The sequence below is a fragment of the Miniopterus natalensis genome, chromosome 1 (genome assembly GCF_054644295.1).
Source record: "Miniopterus natalensis isolate mMinNat1 chromosome 1, mMinNat1.hap1, whole genome shotgun sequence".
Lineage (NCBI taxonomy): Eukaryota > Metazoa > Chordata > Mammalia > Chiroptera > Miniopteridae > Miniopterus > Miniopterus natalensis.
The window spans coordinates 97,620,390-97,643,418 of record NC_142081.1 but is presented as its reverse complement, the minus strand read 5'-3'; the positions used below and the strand labels follow the sequence as shown (position 1 = coordinate 97,643,418).

The 23,029-nt window shown below is 43.2% G+C and overlaps 1 protein-coding gene and 1 pseudogene across 3 annotated transcripts in view; both read left to right on the top strand.

The window, feature by feature from the left end:
* Positions 1-8,426: 8,426 nt before the first annotated feature.
* Positions 8,427-9,983, top strand: LOC107535215 (large ribosomal subunit protein eL6 pseudogene; annotated as a pseudogene).
* Positions 9,984-14,020: 4,037 nt separating this feature from the next.
* ARID3B (AT-rich interaction domain 3B) overlaps positions 14,021-23,029 on the top strand; it is a 57,079-nt gene continuing 48,070 nt past the window's right edge. For 2 of the 3 annotated variants that reach the window (XM_087824315.1, XM_087824304.1), the window contains exons 1-2: positions 14,021-14,109; positions 17,028-17,643. In XM_087824315.1, the coding sequence (XP_087680441.1) occupies positions 17,107-17,643 (537 nt within the window). In that variant the 5' untranslated portion in view covers positions 14,021-14,109; positions 17,028-17,106. Of the gene's footprint in view, positions 14,110-16,309; positions 17,644-23,029 lie in introns of those variants that run through there. The other variant, XM_016210522.2, reaches the window with a different exon arrangement.

Below are 23,029 nucleotides of genomic sequence, written 5' to 3'. Positions count from 1 at the left end.
TTCCCCCTCCTGGTGTCCATTTTTAATAGGGATACTTGAGGAGGTTAAAAAAACCTTTCTTTCCATGATATTTTGAAGTCATGGGCCATGAGTCAGAATGTTAGCGTGTATTGGTTGCTCCTTGCTGTGTTTAACAAGATATTGTAAGAGATAAGCTCAGGCAAGAACATACTGATTTGCAAGCAGAAATGAAAAGGAATAGGAGTCCAGAATTGGGGCCTTGAAAGGTTGGAGAAGCCATTGAACCTCAACAGCAGGAAAAAAGACTGAAAGGCTTTGAGAAACAAAGGTCCCCGAAGATATTTCAATTAAACAGAGGAATTCAGCACTATTGCAAACAACTGTTCAAAGGCTTTCCTTCCTCCTAAGCCTGTCATTTCATGTGGCCCCCCTGTAACTTTCATAAAGTTGGAATAGAGAGGCAGGCATGGAGTAAAGAAATAAAGAGCCCAGCTGGCGTGGCTCAGCAGTTGAGCATCGGCCCATGATCAAGGAGAGCTTGTGCCCTGGTTGAAGGCTTGATCCCCAGTGGGGGGCGTGCAGGAGGCAGCCGATCAATGACTCATCATTGATGTTTCTCTCTCTCCCTCTCTCTGAAACCAATAAATACATATTGATTGTCTTTATTAAGACATATAAAAAAAGATAATAAAGAAATAAATGGAAGCGCTGGCTGGTGTGGCTCCATTGGTTGAGTGTTGTCCCATGCACCAAGAGGTTGCCGGTTTGATTCCTGGTCGAGGCACATGATGGGGTTGCAGGCTCGATCCTCAGTGCAGGAGGCAGTTGATAAATGTTTCTCTCCCTCTCCCTTCCTCTCTCTTCTAAAAAAAAAGAAAACCATACTAAAAAAGAAAGAAATGGGAAAGAGAGAATGGGAACCAGGACCCAGTCATGTCCAAAGCAATTATGGAATCCTGGTAGATGTACATTATGAAGACTCCCTTTCCTGGTAAGTCGCTAGCTTAAACCCGATTTTGCTCTTTAGGAAAAATTGTCTTGTCATTTTTCTCCTTATTCCTTGGTTCTGCCTCCTGGCAAGTCCTCCCTTAGCCATTGTCCTCCTTGGCTACAGTGAAGAGGGAAGCATGCCCTCCTTGGGGATAATCCAGCTGTTTCTAATCTTTTGTTAGTGTCCTATGTTCCAGTTCTTTTAGCTGGTACTCTGCAAATGCAAGGTACAGGCAAGCTTCATGTCCACTATGATCTGGTTTTACTCTCTAATTTAGGATTTCACATAGCTTCTTTCAGCCAAATTACAAAGCTAATATGCAACCATATCGATTCTCTGTGGCCCACTATTATAAAGTGTATATTGAAAAATAAAGTCAAATGGTTACAAGTCAAATATTTACATTGATAGGAGAAATATAACATGGTGGTTAAAAGTATAAATTGCAGTTAGATAGTACTGGGTTCAAATCTCAGCTCTGCTACATGTAACTTAATGTTGGGCAAGTGACTTAATTCTGGTAAATATTAGTTTTCTCATCTGTAAAATGGGGATTATTGTGAGGATTAAAGAATAAAAATGTAAGTGAAGTGCTTACTGTATGATAACTATCAGTTAAAAAGTACTGTCGATTTTTCCTTAATATATAGTTTTCTAATTACCAAAGAAAGTAAAAAATTAACTTCTCTGTACTGTTCTCTTAAAATTGATGTCTTTTGTGTTTTTTGTTTTCTTTTGTTTTTTAACTCAGAGAGGAAAACCTTAACAATAGAAAATGCATATTACTGTCCTTGATAATTCAACATTCAAAGTTAGTGCTTGAAAGTAAAGGTTTTTGATGGATGTAAAGCCCATGGGCATGTGTAGGTGTCTTTGGACACATTTATAGCAATCGATTGGCCCCACGATTCTTCCAGCTATCCAAGCTCACTGCTCAGGCACTCTCTCCTTAGTCTCACCAGCACTTGTTACAAGTCTGGGTTATAACAGCTCTGTTAGATGGGCCAAATGGCTCCCAAAGAGCCTCAACCAGAGGTACAAACCTGTGTAGATGCCTTGTTCTGGGTCAGATGGTTTACATTGCCTCCTGCTCCCTTTTGTCCTGGCAGTCTGTGGGATAGCTGAGCACTGGGGCCACCACAGAAATCTGAATGGAGCTTTGCAAAGACAGCTTTCAATTAAGTATCAAGGACGGTGAAATGATCCAATGTTTTCAAAGATGAGTCACTTTGGGATTGGCCTTTTTATTTCCCAGGTGAGGGAAAGAATAATACAGTCAAGGCAGTTCTCAGAACTTTGGCAAATCCCAGTCACAGGATTGGAAAGGACCTTTGCAGTGAGAGCAGCTACGTGCAGGGGAATGCTTGTTGCCCAGTGCCAGGAGGCCTCATTTCTTAGAAGACTTTCTCAAAGTTCAGGTTTGGGCCTTAGTAACTAGGTGCTGGCAGGTCCCCAAGATTGACTGGCTTGTGGAGGCTGACACATCATATAACTCAAGACATCAGACACCAAATACCAACTCTCTGATTCAAATTATGAACATTTTGTGAAAGGACCCAGGAGTCAGTGTGATGGCATATTTCTCCTTCCCTGAACCCCCAGGAAAACACTCTGGACACTGAAAGAGGTCCCCTCAGGAATGTATAGACTTGATATACTTCCTTTCAGGCACCCCTTTGAACTGTCATGTTCTTTCTTTATCCTGCTAATACCATTTGCTCAGCAGAGGCTCTACACATGCTAATTGAGGCTCCCGGACACTATACCTTGATTTCAGAATGTGAAGAAACCTTACTCATCAGGTTGTATTGTAATATTCCATGACAGTAAAAGATACAGTAACTGTAGGACAGTCCTCAGGGTAATCACTAACTGAAAACCTCTCATGTAGCCAATGCAAGTTTAAAATGTAATCACCATTAATTTCTTTTTTTTGTTTTGTTTAAAATATTACAGATGTCCCTTTTTCTCCCCAATGACCCGTCCCACCCCGTCCCATCCCCATCCCCAGTCCCTCTCCCCACCATTGTCTATGTCCTTGGGTTGTGCCTATATGCATATAAATTCTTTGATTACTCTCCCCACCCACCCACCCTCCTCCATCCCTCTGACATTCGTCAGTCTCATCTATGCTTCCATGTCATTGAATCTATTCTGTTCATCAGTTTATTAAGTTCTTTAGATTCCACGTATAAGCAAGATCATGTGATGTTTGTCTTTCTCTGCCTGGCTTATTTCACTTAGCATAATATTCTCCAGGTGCATCCATACTGTCCCAAAGGGTATGAGGTTCTTCTTCTTTACAGCTGCGTAGTATTCCATGGTGTAAATGTCCCACAGCTTTTTTATCCACTCATCTACTGATGGGCACTTGGGCTGTTTCCAGATCTTAGCTATTATAAACTGTGCTATGAACATCGGGGTGCATATATTCTTTCTGATTAACGTTTCAGGATTCTTAGGATACATTCCTAGGAGTGGAATCACTGGGTCAAAAGGCAGCTCCATTTTTAATTTTTTGAGGAACCTCCATACTGTTTTCTATAGTGGTTGCCCCAGTCTGCATTCCCACCAGCTGTGCACTAGGGTTCCCCTTTCTCCACATCCTCACCAGCACATGTCGTTTGTTGATTTGTTGATGGCAGCCATTCTGACAGGTGTGAATTGATACCTCATTGTGGTTTTAATTTGCATCTCTCTGATGATTAGCAACATTGAACATTTTGTCATGTGTCTCTTGGCCACCTGTATGTCCTCTTTGGAAAAGTGTCTATTCAAGTCCTTTGCCCATTTTTTAACTGGGTTGTCTGTCTTCCTCTTGCTGAGTACTATAAGTTCTTTGTACACTTTGTAAATTAGCCCCTTATCAGATACATCCTTGGCAAATATGTTTTCCCAGACCGTGGGGTTCCTTTGTATTTTGAGGCTGTTTTCTTTTGCTGTGCAGAAGCTTTTTAGTTTGATATAGTCCCATATGTTTATTTTTTCTTTTGTTTCTCTTGCCCTAGGAGATGTATCAGTGAAAATTCCACTATGTGGGATGTCTGTGACTTTACTGCCTATGTTTTATTCCAGGATTTTTATGGTTTCAAGACTTACATTTAAGTCTTTTATCCATTTTGAGTTTATTTTTGTGTATGGTGAAAGTTGGTGGTCCAGTTTCTATTTTTTGCATGTATCTGTCCAATTTTCCCAGTACCACTTACTGAAGAGACTGTCTTGCCTCCTTTGTCAAATATTAACTGACCATAATGGCATGGGTCTATTTCTGGGGTCTCTGTTCTATTCCATTGATCTATATGCCTGTTGTTGTACCAATATCAGGCTATTTTGACTACAATGGCTTTGTAATACAGTTTGAAATCCGGTAATGTGATCCCTCCCACTGTTTTTTTCTCAAGATGGCTGCAGCTATTTGGGGTCATTTTTGGTTCCATATAAATTTTCAAAATGTTTGTTCTAGGTCTGTGAAATATGCTGTTGATATTTTAATAGGAATTGCATTGAATTTATAAATTGCTTTGGATAGTATGGACATTTTAATGATATTAATTCTTCCAATCCATGAGCATGGTATATTCTTACACTTCTTTAAATCTTCCTCTATTTCTTTTTTCAGTGTCAGGTAGTTTTCTTAGTACAAGTCTTTTACATCCTTGGTTAAGTTTATTCCTAGGTATCTTATTTTTTTAGTTGCAATTCACCATTAATTTCAATAGGAAAACATTTTACATGTTCCCTCAGTCCCAAAATTGATACCCACTCACGCTAAAACACCACGTCTCATTAAGATGGGCATAATTACATCAATAATTAATAGTGGCTATCATAGACACACACTAAAGGCATTTTCCCTTCACTACTTATGACTAATATTATTATTCTATAATATGGCCATTTATGTGTTCTTTCTTAGCTTTTATGTCTTCTACATTTAAGATTAAATTTATAACAACACACATACAAATGATATCCAATATTTATACAATTCAGCCTTTATTTTAAAAAGTAATAAAAGCAATGAAAACCATGCAAATATTACTTTTACTGAACAAGTTGAAATGCAACAGACACAATGTGTAAGATGATCCTTGTTATAAACAAGCAAAATTATGAGAAATCTGATGGGATGGGAGAACTTAAGGTAATATATGCCAACTATATGACAACAATGCAGAGCAGTTTTCTTTAGGTACTCAGTGGTCCAAGAAGTACACCCAAACAAATCTAGCCCAATGGATGCAAAGAAATGTCTTGAGTATCAATTATCCTTGATTTCAAAACAAATAATCTCAAAACTTATTGGTTTAACTTTAAAACAATAAACATTATTTTTCACTGGTCTGTGGGTTCTCTGGGGTTTTCTATTGGTCTGGGCCAGCAATAGCCAAGCCTAGATGATCTACAGTGGCCTGGCTCACATACCTGGTGGTTGGCAGGCTAGCTGATCAAAACTGCCACACTCATCTGGCAGTTCGTTAGTCAGATGGGACGATGACCACATGTCTCTCATCATCCATCAGGTTAGCAGGAGTTTTTCAGAAGGTGGTGGAAGAGTTCTCAGCAGCAGGAGAAAGCAAGTGATAACTGCAAGCACTTTTAAGACTTTCCTTGTATTATATTTGCTAATGTCCCATAGAACAAGCCAAGTCACATGGCTAAGCCTAGATTCAGAGAATGGAGAAATAGACTCAACCTCTTGATGGAAGAAGCTGAAAAACACAATAAGTCCACACTTAACGTGGTTAATAGGTTCTGTGACTTTAAGTGAAATAATATATAGCAAAACCAATTTTACCATAAGCTAACTGATATAAACAAGAGTTAAGTTCTCACAGCATCTCATCAGTGTTATAATGAAATGTTATTCAAGGACTTGTTGTACTGTGGCTATTTTGTTTAATCTAGCATACCTTGGAAGCCAAAGTAGAGAGATGAAATGATATCCTTGTGACCAGAATGGGTGTATATCTCTGGATTGAAATATTTCTATGAAGGAGGTGGGGGCTCCTCTGATTTAATTACTGAGGTCATCTAGTAAGGCTGGTCTCTTGGGTATTCTATTATACCTGAAGCAGAGATAAAACTAGAAGTGGGCAGAGGCTTGGGATCTACAGGTACAGGAAGGAATTTAGGTCTTGATCCCAAGAGCAATGGGAAGATATAGAGTATTTTAGGAAGGAGAGAGATAAGATTACTTGGGCTGCAGTGAGAACAGTAATTCTAGAAGCTTTGCTAGGAAGAGGAATAGTGAGATAATACTTTAGTCACAAAATATGGGGTCAAGGGACAGGTGTTGTTTTTTAAAGAACAGTTTACTGATTTTTAGAGAGAGAGGAAGGGAAAGAGAAAGAGGGAGAAACACTTATGTGAGAGTGTAACATTAATCGGTTGCCTCCTGCATGCCCTCTACTGGGAATCAAGCCCAAAACCCCAGCATGTGCCCTGACCAGGAACTGAACCTGCAATCTTTTGTTGCACAGGACGGTGCCCAACCAACTGAGCCACACGGGCCAGGGCCAGGGGTTTTTTTTGTGTGTTTTTTTAAGCAAAAGATGGTTAAAATTAGAACTTGTTTGAATGCTGACGGAAGGATCCAATATTGCAAAGGGTTAAAGGAAAAGCCCAGAGAATTGGGAAGAGAAACTGCAGTACACATGGAAGTTTGGCTAAAAAATAAAACAAATTATCATACAATAAAATTGACTGTATTTTTGTCATATATTTCTATTGATTTTAACATGTGTAAATTCATGTAGCTGGCACCAAAATCAGGATACAGAAGAGTTCCACCACCCCAAACCCTATTTTGCTATCCTTTTATAGTCACTCCTTCACTCCTAACTCCTGGCAACCACTTACTTATTCTCCATCATTATAGTTTCAATCTTTTCAAGAGTGTCATTCTGAGACTAGATTCTTTCACTCAGTATAGTGCCTGTTGTTATAACCCCAAGTTGTTCGATATGTCAATACTTTACTTTTATTGCTCAGTAGTATTCCATTGGGATCAGCTTCTGATAGTATTCCTCAGGTCAGGAAATGATATCACTATTCTACCAGTTACTTGAGCCAAAAACTTTGGCATCATCCTTGACTCTTCTCTAACCTGTACATCCAAACCATTAGCAAATCCTGGTGGCTTTATTTTCAAAATACACATAGAATCTTCTTATACCCCACTACTGTCATCTATTTTAGGTCACCATCATCTTCTGCCAACACTAGTGTTTCTACTCTTACCCTCCACCTTCACAGTCTATTCTCTACACAATAGCTAGAAATATCTTTTTATGAAGTCTGACCAAGTCACTCTTCTGCTCAAAACTCTCCAGTGATTTCAGTGGTAACAATCCAAAGATGTCACCATGGCCTACAAGACCCTGAATGATTGGGCCCCAGGCTACCTCTCTGATCTCATCTCCTACCACTCTCTCTGTCACTATTAACTATAGTGGTCTCCCTGCTATTCCTATATCATGTCAAGCATATTCCTGCCACAGGTCATTTGAATTTTCTGTTCCCTCTGTACGAGACACTCTTTCCCTTGCTATCCACATGGCTCACTCCCATCAAGTCAATTTCAGTTTCTGCTTAAATGTCCCTTACCAATAAGTTCTTCTCTAACATCTAAAATAACACCTACCTGAGAGATTCCAAGATGGTGGTGGATTAAGTGGAAGCCACACTGACACTCTCCCAGGACCAAACTGGAATTACAACTAAAATATAGAAAAACCATCCTGAATAATCAAATGAAGACTAGCTGGAGAGCACCCTTATAACCAAGGACATAAAGTGGAGGAGACTGCATAGAGACTGGTAGGAAGTGTGGAGGCACGAGAGGGCTGGCTGGGCTCCCACAGTCAGCAGCTGAAGTTCCGGAGAGATATCTCAGCTGTGGGGGGTTCCCACTGAGAACTTTGGGTTCTAAATCCCAAGCTGGGCTCACCAGCCCAGAGCACCAGAACTGAGAAAGGTGCCCATATAACATCTGGCTGAGAAAAGCAGCAGGGTATCTGTCCACCAGGGAGAGATAGCTGGAAATGCAGGAACCCTCTTTTTTTAAAAAAATAAATTTTTAGAACACAATGAATTGCTTTTATTTTGGTATGCATTCACATCTCAGCAATTAGTGGTCCTGAACAGAAAACTGGAAAAATGCAGCAATTTTCCAGGATAGGCACCCTCTTAAAGGGCCAACACACAAACTTTTGTGTGCAGCCAGCTCACCTTGAGGTCCAGCAGAGAGAAGGCAGAGTGGACTAGAGCTGTATGAGGAGAATCCAGGGTTGTGGACTCCGAAGATAGAGCTCAGAGGGAATCTGTCTGGATTCCTATGCTGAGTCATTCCTCCATATGGCAGAGGACATCTTTCTCAGGCAGACCTTCACAATCCAGGAAGCTTCCAGGAGGGTATGAGGGGGCTATTGCCCCACCTGTTGAAAACCTCTCCACTCACCCTGTGGAGTTTATGCCTTGCTGTGTTTTACAGCCTGAGGCCCATTAAGACTCTTTGTATAACAATCAGCCTCTGAGCACTTTGAGTCTCTGCCTGATCTGCTTCTGGACCAGGGGCTTGGAAAAGCAGACCTGGGTACACATCTTAGTCCTGTCCAAATTCACCCAGTCCAGAAGAGGGAGCCACAAGCTATGGATTGCTGAAAGCTTCAAACAGGGTACTCAAAGCCAGTCACAAACAGCATCTGACATTGGCTTGCACCAGAGACCATCCAAAAAGACTGGGAGTTGCAGCAGATCTACCTAATACATAGAAACAAACCCAAATCGTCAGACAAAATAGGGAGGAAAAAAACCAAGTCTCAAATGAAAGAACAAGAGAATACTCCAGAAGAAGAGCTAAGTGAAATGGAGATAAGCAATCTATCAGATATAGAATTCAGAATACTGATTGTAAGCATGCTCAACTGCATGAGAAAAAAAATGGAAACTATGAAGGAAATGAAGAATATTAGAAATAAAAACTACATTAGAAGGAGTAAACAGCAGAGTAGGGGAAGCTGAGGATTAGATCAGAGAATTAGAAGACATGGTAGAAAAAAAATCACTCAATCAGAGAACCAAAAAGAAAAAACAATTTAGAGTTCTCTTTCCCATCTTGCAAGACGGAGGGTGAAAAGAAAACCGAGAAGCCGGATACTAAGGAGAAAAAAACCTGACACTAAGGAGAAGAAACCTGAAGCCAAGAAGGCTGATGCAGGTGGCAAGGTTAAGAAGGGTAACCCGAAGGCCAAGATGCCTAAGAAGGGGAAGCCCCACTGCAGCCACAACCCCATCCTCATCAGAGGAACTGGCAGCTATTCCCAGTCGACTATGTACTCCCGAAAGGTCATGTACAAGAGGAGGTACTCAGCTACTAAATCCAGGATTAAAAAGAAAAAGGAGGAAGTTCTTGCTACTGTCACAAAACCAGTTGGTAGTGACAAGAATGGTGGTACCCAAGTGGGCAAACTTTGCAAAATGTCTAGGTATTATCCTCCTAAAGATGTGCCTCAAAAGCTGTTGAGCCACGGCAAGAAACCCTTCAGTCGGCATGTGAGGAAACTGCAGGCCAGCATCACTTCTGGGACCATTCTGATCATCCTCTCTGGGCTCCACAGAGGCAAGAGGGTGGTTTTCCTGAAAGAACTGAGCAGTAGTTTGCTACTTGTGACTGGAACCTGTCCCTTAATCAAGTTCTCTGTGGAGAAAACACTAGAAATTTGTCATCACCACCTCCACCAAAACTGACATCAGTGACGGGAAGATCCTCAAGCATCTCACTGATGCTTACTTCAAGAAGAAGAAGCTGTGCAAGCCCTGGCACCAGGAGAGTGAGATCTTCGACACAGAGAGAGAGAAATACGAGATTACAGAGCAATGCAAGGTTGACCAGAAAGCCGTGGACTCGCAGATTCTGTCTAAAATCAAAGCTGTCCCTCAGTTCCACGGCTACCTCTGCTCTTTGTTTGCTCTCACCAATGGGCTTTATCCTCACAAATGTGTTCTGAATTTCTTACGAAGAACCTGATTAAACAACTGATCTGTTTAAAAAAGAAAAAGAAAAAGAAAGAAAGAAAGAAAGAAAGAAAGAGAGAGAGAGAGAGAGAGAGAGAGAGAGAGAGAGAGAGAGAAAGAAAGAAAGAAAGAAAGAAAGAAAGAAAGAAAGAAAGAAAGAAAGAAAGAAAGAAAGAAAAGAAAGAAAGAAAGAAAGAAAGACTTAAAAACAGGAGGATAGTGCCAAGAAAGAAAGAAAGAAGAAGAAAGAAAGAAAGAAAGAAAGAAAGAAAGAAAGAAAGAAAGAAAGAAAGAAAGAAAGAAAGACTTAAAAACAGGAGGATAGTGCCCTAGCCAGTTTAGTTTAATAGTTAGAGAGTCAGCCTGTGGACTGAAGGGTCCTGGGTTCAATTTTGCCCAAGGGCACAAACCTCAGTTGCAGGCTTGATTCCCAGCCCCAGTCAGGGCACATGCAGGAGGCAACCAATTGATGTATCTCTCTCACATTGATTTTTCTCTCTTTCTCTCTCTCTCTCCCTTCCACTCTTTCTGAAAAAGCAATGGAAAAAAATGTCCTCAGGTGAGGACAGTTTAAGGGAGTTGTGGGACAAAATGAAACATAACAGTATTTGCATCACAGGAGAACCAGAAGGGGAAGAAAGTAAGCAAGGGATAGAGGACCTGCTTGAAGAAATAATGACAGAAAACTTCCCTAACCTGGTAAAGGAAAAAGTCACACAAGTTCAGGAGGCACAGAGAGTCCCAAGCAAGAACAACCCAAAGAGGCCAACACACAGACACATCATAATTAAAATGTCAAAAATCCAAGACAAAGAGAGCATCTTAGAGGAAGCAAGAAAAAAGCAATCTGTTACCTACAAAGGAGCTCCCATAAGGCTGTCAGCTGACTTCTCATCAGAAACTCTACAGGCCAGAAGGAAATGGCATGAAGTATTCAAGGTAATGAAAAGCAAGGATCTGAAACCAAGACTACTCTACCCAAAAGGTTATTATTCAAAATAGATGGTGAAATAAAGAGATTCCAAGACAAAAAAAAGGCTAAAGGAATTTGTCACCACCAAACTAGCATCGTAAGAAATGTTAAAGGGCTTGCTGTAATAAGAAGTAGAAATAGAGAGAAACATAGGCATAAAGAATTAAAATGGCAATAGATAAGCACCTATCAATAATAACCTTAAACATAAATGGATTAGATGCTCTAATCAAAAGACACAGGGTAGCTGAATGAATAAGAAAACATGACCTGCCTGGCTGGCATGGCTCAACAGTTGAGTGCGGACCTATGGTCCAGGAGGTTGCAGTTCAATTCTAGGTCAGGGCACATGCCAGGGTTTTGGGCTTGATCCCCAGTAGGGGGCATGCAGGAGGCAGCCAATCAATGCCTCTCTCATCACTGATGTTTCCCTTTCTCTCCCTCTCCCTTCTCTCTGAAATCAATAAAGATATATTAAAAAAGAAAAAAGAAGAAAAAGAAAATATGACCCAAATATATGCTGTCTACAAGAGACCCACCTCAAAACAAAAGACTCACACAGGCTGAAAAAATAGTTTTGGAGGTCTTTAGGAAGAGATCAACTGCAATACAATCATAGTAGGGTACTTTAACACCCTACTGACTTCACAGGCTAGATCTTCCAGACAAAAAGTCAACAAGGAAACAGTGACTTTAAATGACACACTAGATCTGATGGATTTAATTGCCATTTACAGAACATTTCACCCCGAAGCTGCAGAATATACATTCTCCTCAAGTGCACATGGGACATTCTCAAAGACAGACCACATGTTAGGACACAAAACAAGTCTCTACAAGTTCAAAAAGATTGAAATCATATCAAGCATCTTCTTGGACATTTACACCCTGGAATACTATGCTGCTGTAAAAAAGAAGGGTCCCTTACCCTATCAGGCAGCATTGTGTGGCCTGGAGAGTATTGTGCTAAGAGAAATAAGCCAGTCAGAGAAAGACAAGTATCACATAATCTTACTCATACGTGGAATCTAATGAACAAAATAAACCTATGAACAAAATAGAGCAGAGACACAAAAGCATGGTACAGACTGATGAATCTCAGAAGGAAGGCAGGGGTGGGTGGGGAGAGATTAACCTAAGAATTTATATGCATATATGCAAAACCCATGGACACAGACAATAGTGTGGTGAAGGCTGGAGGGGGATGTGCAGGGTGGAGGGGATCAGTGGGGGAAAAAGGGGACATCTGTGATACTTTCAACAAATTAAAACACAAAATAATAAAATATCAGCTACCTGACACCACTGTCTAAACCTTATCCTGCTGTGTTCTTCTTCATAGCACATATCCCCTCATAGCAGATATATATTTGTTTCTCTGTCTCTCTGCACTAGAAAGATCCTTTATGACAAGGAGCTTTTTTGTTCAATGCTCAACAAGCACCTACATGAGTGCCTTGCCTGGCATATAGTGAGAGTTCAATGAACATTTTTGATTGCATTATAGGAAGAAAGGATAGAATGGGAATACATGTAGATTTCTAGATTTTAGGGCATTCTACATTTTCTGTTACTTATATGTATAGTAAGATAATTAGAGGAAGGGGTACAGTAAGTGTTGGGTTGGAGATCTGCAGACATGGTGGAGAGAGCAAGTTAACCAGAAAAATATAATGAAATTTCCAGGCCCTGTTCACAGTCCATTTAAGGTTGAAATTATTAATTTAGTGATAATCTGTTCAACAGGGCAATTTTCTATGACAAGGCACAGGCATGGAGAGGCATGTTGATCCATTCAGGGTAGAGTACTCAGTTGGGGAAAAATGTTGGACAGGCTTAAGAGTAAATAAGAGCAAGATTGTAGTGATGTACCATTAAATCTAAGGTGGATAAGGAGGGAAGTGAAGAGTGAAGACTAAGCACAGGCTTTCAACAGATTGTCGGTCCTGACATAGTGAAAAAAACAGTTATGGTGAAGTTCATTTTTCTTGTTAATCATCCCCCAAGTATATATTTTTTCCCATTGATTTTTAGGGAGGGGAAGGGGGAGGGGAGGGGAGGGAGGGAGAGGGACATGGATGTGACCCGGTTTGGGTAATCAAACTCGCAATCATTGGGGGGGGGGGGGGGGGCGGCACCTCTAACCATTGAGCCACACCGGCTAGGGCTATGGTGAAGTTCTTGAACAGTCGAGGTGAAAGTATATCAGGCTGTGACTGGACAGTATTCCTGACGTCAGAGCATTTTTGGTGATAAGATCCAGGTTTTTGACTGGGATTGAGAGGCTGATATTAAGAGTCGCTAGAGATAATGCACGGATGTTGATTGGGTTGTCCACATTGACTATGAAATTATCAAGATGGGAGACAGAAGAAAGTAAGGTATGGGGTTGGATGCACAAATAAGTAGATGCTCTCTACAGAGGCGGTTAAATGGGTGAAGAGTCTTGACAGTAAGCGTCGGAGAAGTAACGCTTTTTACGAGGTGACAGTGTTTGGCACATAATCCCCCACCTTTGGAACCTCGAAAGTGAGAATACTAATGCCCATGTGACGGGTGTTCCAAGTGATGCCTCAAAGGACAGCCAGGTCTCAATCCACGAAAGAATGGAGTTCAGAGAAAAGTTGATCTGGAAGCGGGAATCTCAGAGGCTGGAAAGGGGACGGCAGCAACAGAAAACACTGACACTCCTAGTTCTTGATTTACCTTCTTCCCGACCTGCCACCCGCGCAACACCAACCTCCGCAACCCAGAAAACGCGCAGAAAAACCTGGTGAACACCAGCTCTTTTTCAACTCCCGCGGAAGTGCTCACAACCGATCGCTTCCACGTCCGCGCTTTTCCTTTGGCGGAAGCTTCCGCCAACTTTAATGCGCTTCCGCTCACGACTTACTTGGGTGGAGCGGTCCCTAGAAGTCACTTCCGCCTGACTCCGCCCCTCGATCCCCTTTTGGCCGCTTCCGGCTTCAGGCCGCACCCCATCCCGTGAGGCCCCGCCCTTTCCCCCAGCCCAGGGTGGACAGGCGGGCCCCGCGGCGCCGCTTCCGGTGCGGGCCCCGCCCCGGCTGTGGCCCTCGGTTTCGGACCAGTTGGAGACGCAGCGTTAGCGCCGGGGCGTGAGCATCCGCCTCCTCCGCAGCCGGCGGACCTCGGGCGCCCCGCATAGGTAAACTGCGCGGGCCCGGCTCCCTCAGCCGCGGCGGGAGCAAGGGCTGTAGCAGGTGGAGGGGACGGAAGGGTAAAAGGGAGGCAGGTGTGCAGGGGTAGACGTGAAGGCGCTGGCCGACTGAGCGCGGGGGTTGCGGGGGAAAGGTGAGAGTGCTGGGAGGAGACCGGAGACGCCCTGCGCCCTTTAGGGTGATTGGAGATAAAGGGATGGTCCGAGTAAAGGCCCCCCCCCCGGGGAACTGAGAAGGCGAGATGGGTGGGATTGGGGCGATCAGAGAAGAGCAGGCGGATTGGCTGCGAGGGCTTGATAGAGGTAAAAGTGATAAGGCTGGATTGGGCAGGGGTTATAAAGAACCGGGGTGGGGGAATGACCGGGGAGGGAGGTGTGGGGCTTGAAGGGGCCGAGGCTAGAGAGATCCCGCAGCGAAGGTAGAGGGAATGGTGAGCGAGGCTGGGTTCAAAGCTGCAAACAGTCGGTTGCTCCAGTCTTGGTGGTCCGGGAACTTTAGGGGAAATGGGGGAGGGGGCCGTGTGAGGGGACGAAGTGGCTTAGATTTCTGAGATAAGTTTCTAAATGTAGGCAGGTGGTATTGTTGTTTGGATCGACTGGCTGCTTAGGGACGGAGGAAGATGGGCTTTTGGCGGGGAGGGTGTGTGTAATTGAGTTGTAGAACTGAGTCATTTAAATCTTACTAAAGAAACTGAGACACAATCCTCCTCTGCTGGGGACAGCATACAGAGAAGATGGTGCCACCAGAAGCAGTTGTTCAATAACTGGCAAGACTTGGCTGAAAAATTTCCGGCTCGTGATTGACTGTAATGATTATAAGGAAATTTAAAATGGCCAACGAATTATTAGCTTTATTCTTTTGTTTAATTTTCTTTGATGCAAATTGTTTTTATTTTAAATGAGCACTTTTGCTGACTATTTAATGTGGGTGTAAATCTTTTCCTGCTTTGTTACACTATAAAAAGGGCTAAAGCAGAATGAAATTATGCTACAGGCATAACTCACACTTTCTAAACGGCTAAAAGAGGAATTAAAGGTAGTAGGAGGCAAGCTGGAATTTGAATCTTTCTCAGAATATAAAAGGCAAAAGCTTCTAAGAGAAACAGAAAATTAGACTTTTATCTCTATTTTTTTGCCTAGCTTGAAAAATTAGACATTTTTTTTCTCTAACTCATTAAAATATTTATAAATCCAAGCAGTTTTTATTGCTAGGGATGTGATTACTTCCCCATGAATTTTTGAAGATGCTAGACATTTAGTTTTTTTTAACCTTTCTACCCAATCCTAAAACAACAGAACAACGTGAATATCAAGTCCCAACCTGTTCAGTGCATTCTCCTTTCATGTGATAATAACATTGTATGCCATATTGCAAGCCATGTTCACCTAAAATTTACCCAGGCGTAGTAGTGATCCCCATGCAGTTATGGATCCTTGCTGAGGAAACAACTCAAGTGAAGATTGTTGGGGGTAGGGACTTGGAGAGTGAGAGGAAAAGAGCTTGTGAAAGGGGTGTATATTTGGAGACTGATTGGTAAGAATGCCTATAAACCAATCCCCAGAATACACTTGACCTGAAAGCCTTTTCTTTTTGAATTCATCATAGAATATAGTAGAAGTGAATCAGAACGAAAGGGGATGTGAAGAGTTTACTTGGCTGTTTATAAAAAAGAAGCATTAACTTGTTTAGATAATATTGATATCTGTTTCAAATTAATTAACTTTAAAATCTCCAGAGGAATTCCTCCTTGTTTGTTCTTGCCTCCTTGGGGGGCATACATTCTTTTATCTTGTTGAAGTTAGATTCTTTTTGAGGGTATAATGTCCAGTTGTCGTGGCCTACCCACTTGAAAAGCAGGCTGGCAATTTGATCTGGGAAATTTGAAAAGTTTAGACCTAAGAGCAGTTTGCTGGATTCTTCTTTTCTGTGAAAGAGATCATTCTGTCTGCCTAATAGGTCTGTGTCTAGCTTGGATGATAATTTCTTTCTCTGATGGGCCTGAGAACATAAACAATAATTTCTCTTTTGTAGGCAAGCCCTTTTTTTCCTTTATTATTATGGCTTTCATACGCACAACTTTTTTTTTAAATCCTCACCTGAGGATATTTTTTCCATTGATTTTTAAAGAGAGTGGGAGGGAGGTGGGTAGGGGGAGAAACAGAAACATCGATGTGAGAGAAAACATGTCAATTGGTTGCCTTCTGCACACACCCCAACTGGGGCCAGGGATCGAACCGGCCACCCTTCGGTGCGTGGGCTGATGCTTTAACCACCTAGCCACACTGGCCAGGGCAATACACACAACCCAGTTGCCTTTCCAGTAATAAACAGATTAATGTTTGGTAATGCCGAAGGAGAGAGATCAGAACACAGATGCTTGTAGACTTGATTTTGTCTGGATTTGCGTCTTTAAACCTGCACCATCTATCACTACTGAGATTCATCCCATATTTCCCTCTTAAATCCTGTTCCTCTTCTTCACATCCTTCCCTGCCTACCCACCCCTGAAATTCCCACCACTCACTCATCCATCTTAAAATTCAGGTTTAGGAGCATGTATTTATTTCTTTTTTTTCTTTTAGTCCTCACGTTACGATATTTTTCCCATTGCCTTTTTAGAGAGAGTAGAAGGGAGGGGGGGAAAGAGAGACAAACATCAATGTGAGAGAGACATATCGACTGGCTGCCTCCCTGGCAGGGAGCCAACCCACAACCAAGGTATGTGCCCTTGACTGGAAATTGAACCCAAGACCCTTCAGTGTGCTGGCCAATGAGGAGCATATATTTAGTGTTCAGAACTCATACCCTTTACTGGAGGGAAAAAAGCCTTTTATACCTGTTTTACATAGTGTTTGTTTGTTTTTTTCCTTTTTTTCTCCTTTGTGGTTTCTATTAATCACTTAAGGTTTAGACCCAGTGTGCCTGCTGGGCTGTGCCCAGGTTCAGAGCCATGCCAATTGGTGGGTGAAGCACTTGAGGCCCTGATGGAACCGCTGCAGCATCAGCCACCACAGCAGCAGCCATCGAACCTAGCTCCTCTGGGGATGGATGCCAGAGCGAAGCAGGGACAGCAGATAAGAGAAGCCCAGTTCTTGTATACCCAGAAGCTGGTCACACAGACTCTCCTTTCTGCCACATCTGGGCGTCCTTCTGGCAGCCCTTCCCTGGGTCCCTTAGCCAGAGTTCCTCCGGCCACAGCAGTGACCCGAGTTTTTGAACGGAGCAACGCAAACTCAGAGCATGAGGAAGAGGAGGGAGGCTTGGAAGATGAGGATGGGGATGATGACATTGCAGAGGTGGCTGAGAAAGAGGCCCAGGCTGCTTCAAAATATTTTCATGGGCAAAAAGTGGCTCACCAAGACCCCAGAGTGGCACCCGAATCTGGTCTCCTTCCAGTACCAGGGCTCCCACCACACGGACAGCAAGCTCAAGAAGACCATGCCAAAGGTGCTGCCAAGGCCCCACCTTCAGTCTCCGCAGCTGGGCAGCCAGGCTGGAAACAGGATGAGCAGCTCAAGCAGGTCAGTCTTCTGGTGGTGGGGGTCATTTGTTCTGCCTAAAGGCTAGCCAGAGAGGGGTACTGGACTGCCAGGGCCAGGGTCTATGCCAGTCTGTGCCTTCTCACCCCGCTTTAGTGACCAGCAGCCTAGGCATTAACAGACTGAATTTTTTTGTCATACTTGTTTTGATTAAAGCAAAGAAATGTGTAAGTTACTGCTCATATATTGTTACAAGTTTGAAGTAAAAAAATATCAATACAGTCCTTTTTTTGAAGGAAGGATGAGGTAGCAACAGTGTTATGAGGTATATCTAAATATGAGACGTGTAATTCTTATTACAGATTTTCTAGTAGTAAAGTAAACAATCTTGCCTAAGACAGTTTCTTAGCTCCAGGCTAACCCAGGAACGTGTTCTTTAAGGACAGTTTTATTGTTTTGCCGCTAAATGTAGCTGACAAGAAGCACTTGCATTGTATATGTTTTCTAACAGAGAGCCTTGTAGACAAGATTTCATTTCACTAAAGGTAGACCTCAAAATTCTCATTTTAGCCAAGGCTAGCTTAAGTGATTTTTAAACATAGCTGAGCATTAGCATCATCTAGGGAGCTTTAAAAATATATAGATTGCAGGGTCCTAATGAATTATATCAGAGGGTGGAGCTTAAGGAGTCTTCTTAACCAAGCCTTTGACTTCTAATTCCTCTTCTCTTTCTGACCTGCAAAGCAATTTTTCCTCACCCAAAGAATGGGAGCAATGTTAAGTTGTTCTGGGTAGAGTGACTTACTGGTGCTTAGGCAAGGAGTTCATGATAAAGCTAGTAATATTTGCATACTCCCCATAAGAACATACTCTTCATGTGGTCCAGTGCTGCTGTTTAGAAATCAGTCATGAAAAGCTGTGGATTTTCACAGGGCAACTAAAAGTCGCATAAGAAAAGTTCTTTGGAACCTGAAAAATCAGCCTTTCTATAAAGGAACCTGTGCAGTTCATCTGAGTTTACAATAGCAGTGTTGGCAGGAGATTTCCAGAGTCAACAAAGTGGGGTTCAAGTCCCATTCTCTTCCATTTATTATCCACTGATCTTTTGATAGGGCTCTTCATCTCTCTGAACCTGTGTCTTCTCACAGATTTAAAAAAATTTTTAGTGACTTAAAAGGAAATTTTTATTGTAATCGCTGGTTGCAAAATGGCAATCACACACCCTTATGAAAAACTTACAGAAGTTATCAAACTTAGTGGCTAACAGAGAGATATTTAAATATTTTGTGGATTTACTTGCCAACAGAACAAAAAAATTAGAAGGGGAGTACAGGCATTTTATGGCTCCATATTGTTTTCATTCTCCTGTTGGCATACCATTTCTCTTGTGTGACCCAGTGCTGAACTCAGTGGTAAAGAAGTGCCACATTGTGAAAGGGTGACTGAACACAAGCATAAGTGAGAACTGGTGCAGAGTGTACCAGGGAACAAATGAATTAGCACATCTTGCCAAGTCTCACTCTTGAAGAATGGCACTTCCTGTGTTAATTGAAAAGAAATGTAAAATGGGAGAGACAGAAAAAAAAAATAACATAAAAGGCTTCTGGCTCTTCTTTCTCGATTCCCTTTCCCGAACTATGACAGCACACTGTAATGTTTCACAGGCTTGAATTATCACATATTATTCTGATACTGTCTGTAGGGAGCCTAGTATGGGCTGCTTAGAGAGACAGTCTGTAATTGAAAGTTCTTTCAAGAGGAGGACTTCTGTCAGGCCTGCCGAGGGAATAGAAGGATGTTGTGAGGATTAACTGAGATAGCATGTGGTAGGTGGTGGTGCTCCAGGTGCTCTGTAATCCAATCAGTGCCACCTCTGCTGATTTTGCACAGACCTGCTCTGAGTCAGGGAAGATGCTGAGACACACGGATGTTTTCCCTCAGATCGCCAGGAAGGTAGTGGCAGAGATAGGATAAGGATCAGAAAAGCCCTGTGTCCGCAACAGCAGCAGCAGCAACCTGGCTGCCAGCCCAGACCTGTGTCTCAGCTGATTTCTCTGGTGTAGCAAGACATCTGTGAGTTGCCGGCAGCCCCTGCACCGCTGGGTGGTTGGCAGGGTTCCATGCTGGCCGATGAGTCAGCTTATAGTGGGATCCGGCCCTGACAGCACTGGGAAAGTTCAGGCCAGAGGCGACTGAGGCTGCCCCTGCCTTGGCAGCTGGCCAGCCTTTGTGTGTGTGCGGTCGTTCCTAGAAAGTGCAGCCTCGTGCGAGGAACAAGTGGAGCTCCAGAGCCTTTCTGTCTGCAGGAAGTACAGCAGGTGTTGAGGTCATGCCTTTAGAACTTTGAAAAAAGAGACTTCAGAACTGGTGTGTGTGTGCACACATGTGAGCTCAGTGGCAGGCACCCAGTGCTGTGTTCTGGACAGCAGCAGCCCCATGGCTACACAGCTCACTGCTCAGGGGACCTGGTTGTTGGCTTCTGAAACTCTGAGTTCATTTTAAGTCTCTGAGGCAAACTCTCCAATTATAGACTGCCTGGCAGAGCACTGCCAGAATGTTTTATAAATGCCAGCGTAGCTGAGGCCTAATCTCACCCCCTGAATTTACCTTCCCCCTGGATTTGGAGATCAGGAATTGGTAACAGTGACTTAAAACCTTAGATGTGTACCTTCTTTTCCTTCTGAATTTAATTTTACAAAATCAATTTGGTCTGTGCCCTCCTTTTTCTGATCCTGCTTTTATTTATTTATTTTTAAATTTATCTTTATTGTTGAAACTATTATAGGAGTCCCATTTTTCCCCCATTGACCCTCTACACTTGCTTCCATCCTCCTCCCCAGACCGTCACCCTATTACTGTCTGTGCCAGTGGGTTATGCATATATGCCTGTAACTCTCTTTGGTTAATCTCTTCCCACCCTCTACCCCCCTTCCCTCTTCCTTCTGAGATACAACAGTGCGTTTCATGCTTCAGTGTCTCTGGGTCTATTTAGTTTGTCAGATTCTTTTGTTCATTAGCTTCTTCTTAAAGAAGACTCTTCAGCATTTCATGTAGTACTGGTCTGGTGGTGATGAACTCCTTTAGCTTTTTCTTATCTGTGAAGCTCTTTATCTGACCTTCAATTCTAAATGATAGCTTTGCTGGGTAGGGTAATCTTGGTTGTAGGTTCTTGCTTTTCATCACTTTGAATATATCTTGACACTCCCTTCTGGCCTGCAAAGTTTCTGTTGAGAAATCAGCTGACAGTCTTATGGGTGCTCCCTTGTAGGTAACTAACTGCTTTTCTCTTGCTGCTTTTAAGATTCTCTCTTTGTCTTTAACCTTTGGCATTTTAATTATGATGTGTCTTGCTGTGGGCCTCTTTAGGTTCCTCTTGTTTGGGACTCTGTGCTTCCTGGACTAGTAAGTCTGTTCTTTCACCAGGTAGGGGAAGTTTTCTCAGATTGTTTTTTCAAATAGGTTTTCAATTTCTTGCTCTCTTTCTTCTCCCTCTGGCATCCTAATAATACGAATGTTGGTGTGCTTGAAGTTGTCCCAGAGACTCCTTATGCTATCTTCAAGTTTCAGGATTCTCTTTTTGCTCTTCTGATTGGGTGTTTTTTGTTTCCTCATATTCCAAATTGTTGATTTGATTCTCAGCGTCCTCTACTGTTGATTCCCTGTAAATTATTCATCCTTTCAGTTAGTGTAGGCTTCCTTTCTGACTGGTTGTTTATTATGTCGTTGATGGTCTCACTAATTTCCTTAATAGTCTTACTAAGATCCTCGGGCATCCTTATAACCATTGTTTTGAACTCTATATCTGGTAGCTTGCTTGGCTCCATTTCATTTAGTTCTTTTTCTGAAGATTTCTTGTGTTCATCCATTTGTGACATGTTTCTTTGCCTTCACATTTTGGCTGCTTCCTGGTGTTTGTGTCTATGTATTTGGAAAAGCTGCTGTGTCTCCTGGAATTTATAGAGTGGCTTTGTGTAGATGTCCTGTAGGGCCCAGTGGCTCAGTCTCCCCAGTTACCTGAACTGGGCGTTCTAGGTGCTCCCCTGTGTGTGCCGTGTGTACTGTCCTGTTGTAGTTGAGCCTTGGTTGCTGTTGGTGTCACTGGGAGGAATTGACCCCCAGGCCAATTGGCTGTGAGGACCAGCTGCAACTACAGCTGAAGAGCTGCTGTGCTGGAGACACCCCTATGGAGCAAGGGAGCTTTGGTGTTCACAAAGTGCACCCCTTGAGTGTGTCACTCGTGGGTGTGGTAAGGTTATAATCCAGTGTGGTCGAAGCTCACCACCAGGTGCACTGTCTCTGGGGTCTCCTGGGAGGTGCAAAGTCAGCCTCTGCCAGTGCCTTGCCCAGGGCCACCCAGCATGAGTTATACAGCAGTCCATAGATGGCTGATACTTCTGCTAGGCTTGGAAGTGTCCAGGAGAGGCCAAGCGATGAACCAATGCAGGCTGCTGCTAGTGCCAGGCCTGGGGCCGCTTATCTAGAGGTACAGGGCATGCTGAGACCAGCTGCTACTTGTTTGAGAGATTTTAGGAAATTCCTAAGCATGAGGCTAGAGAGGCTACTTGCATAGAAAAGCCACTGGAAATGACTTGGATGAGCTTGCAGGTAGGGAGGGGCTGGGTCTCAGGGAATCACCAGGGCGGGGCCAAAGCTGTGTGTCAAGTTGATGGAGATTCAGAGAAGGTGCTTGCCTGCCTACCTGCTCTGTGTGGGGAAGGCTCATCAAAGGAGCAATGGCCTCTGCCAGCTCTTCTGTCTGGGAGAAAGCTGCCCCTCCAGCTCTCGCCCTGAATCCAGGCAAGTTAGTTCCTCCTCAAATGTCCCAGGTTCCTTTCAAGCTGCCTCCCAGTGCTGGAGGTCAGAGGGAGTGAGTCTGTGTAAGTCGGTGCTCTGATCCTTTAAGAGGAGCTACCTGGGACTCCCACAGCCTCTGTGTCACTCAGCCATAATCCCTGCTGCTTTTTACAGTCCAAAATTCTTGGGACTTCTCTTTCCGGCACTGGAACCCTGGGCTGGGGGGCCTCATGTGGGACTGGGACCCCTTGCTCCTCTGGAAACCTCCACCACCAAGATACCCTTCCCAGTTTTAAACCGAGGCACCTGGGTTTGGGACCTGGGCTGCCGTCTCCACCATTCAGCCCAGATTCTGGTCCTGATCTCCGCCCTTCCTATCGGTCTCAGTGTGCTTCTTCAGTTCCCTGGTTGTAGGGCTTCTGTTCAGCTAGATTTCAGGAGGTTCTGAATGATGGTTGTTCTGTATTCTAGTTGTAATTTTGATGTGGTTGTAGGAGGCAGCAGGTACCACGGTTACCTACACCACCATCTTGTTGTCTTCCTCATCCTGCTTTTAAAGCAGTAAACAATGTGCTTGGGGATTTAACCCTTTTCGGTCGTATTAAACTTGGACATGGGTGTCGTACTGGTCGGA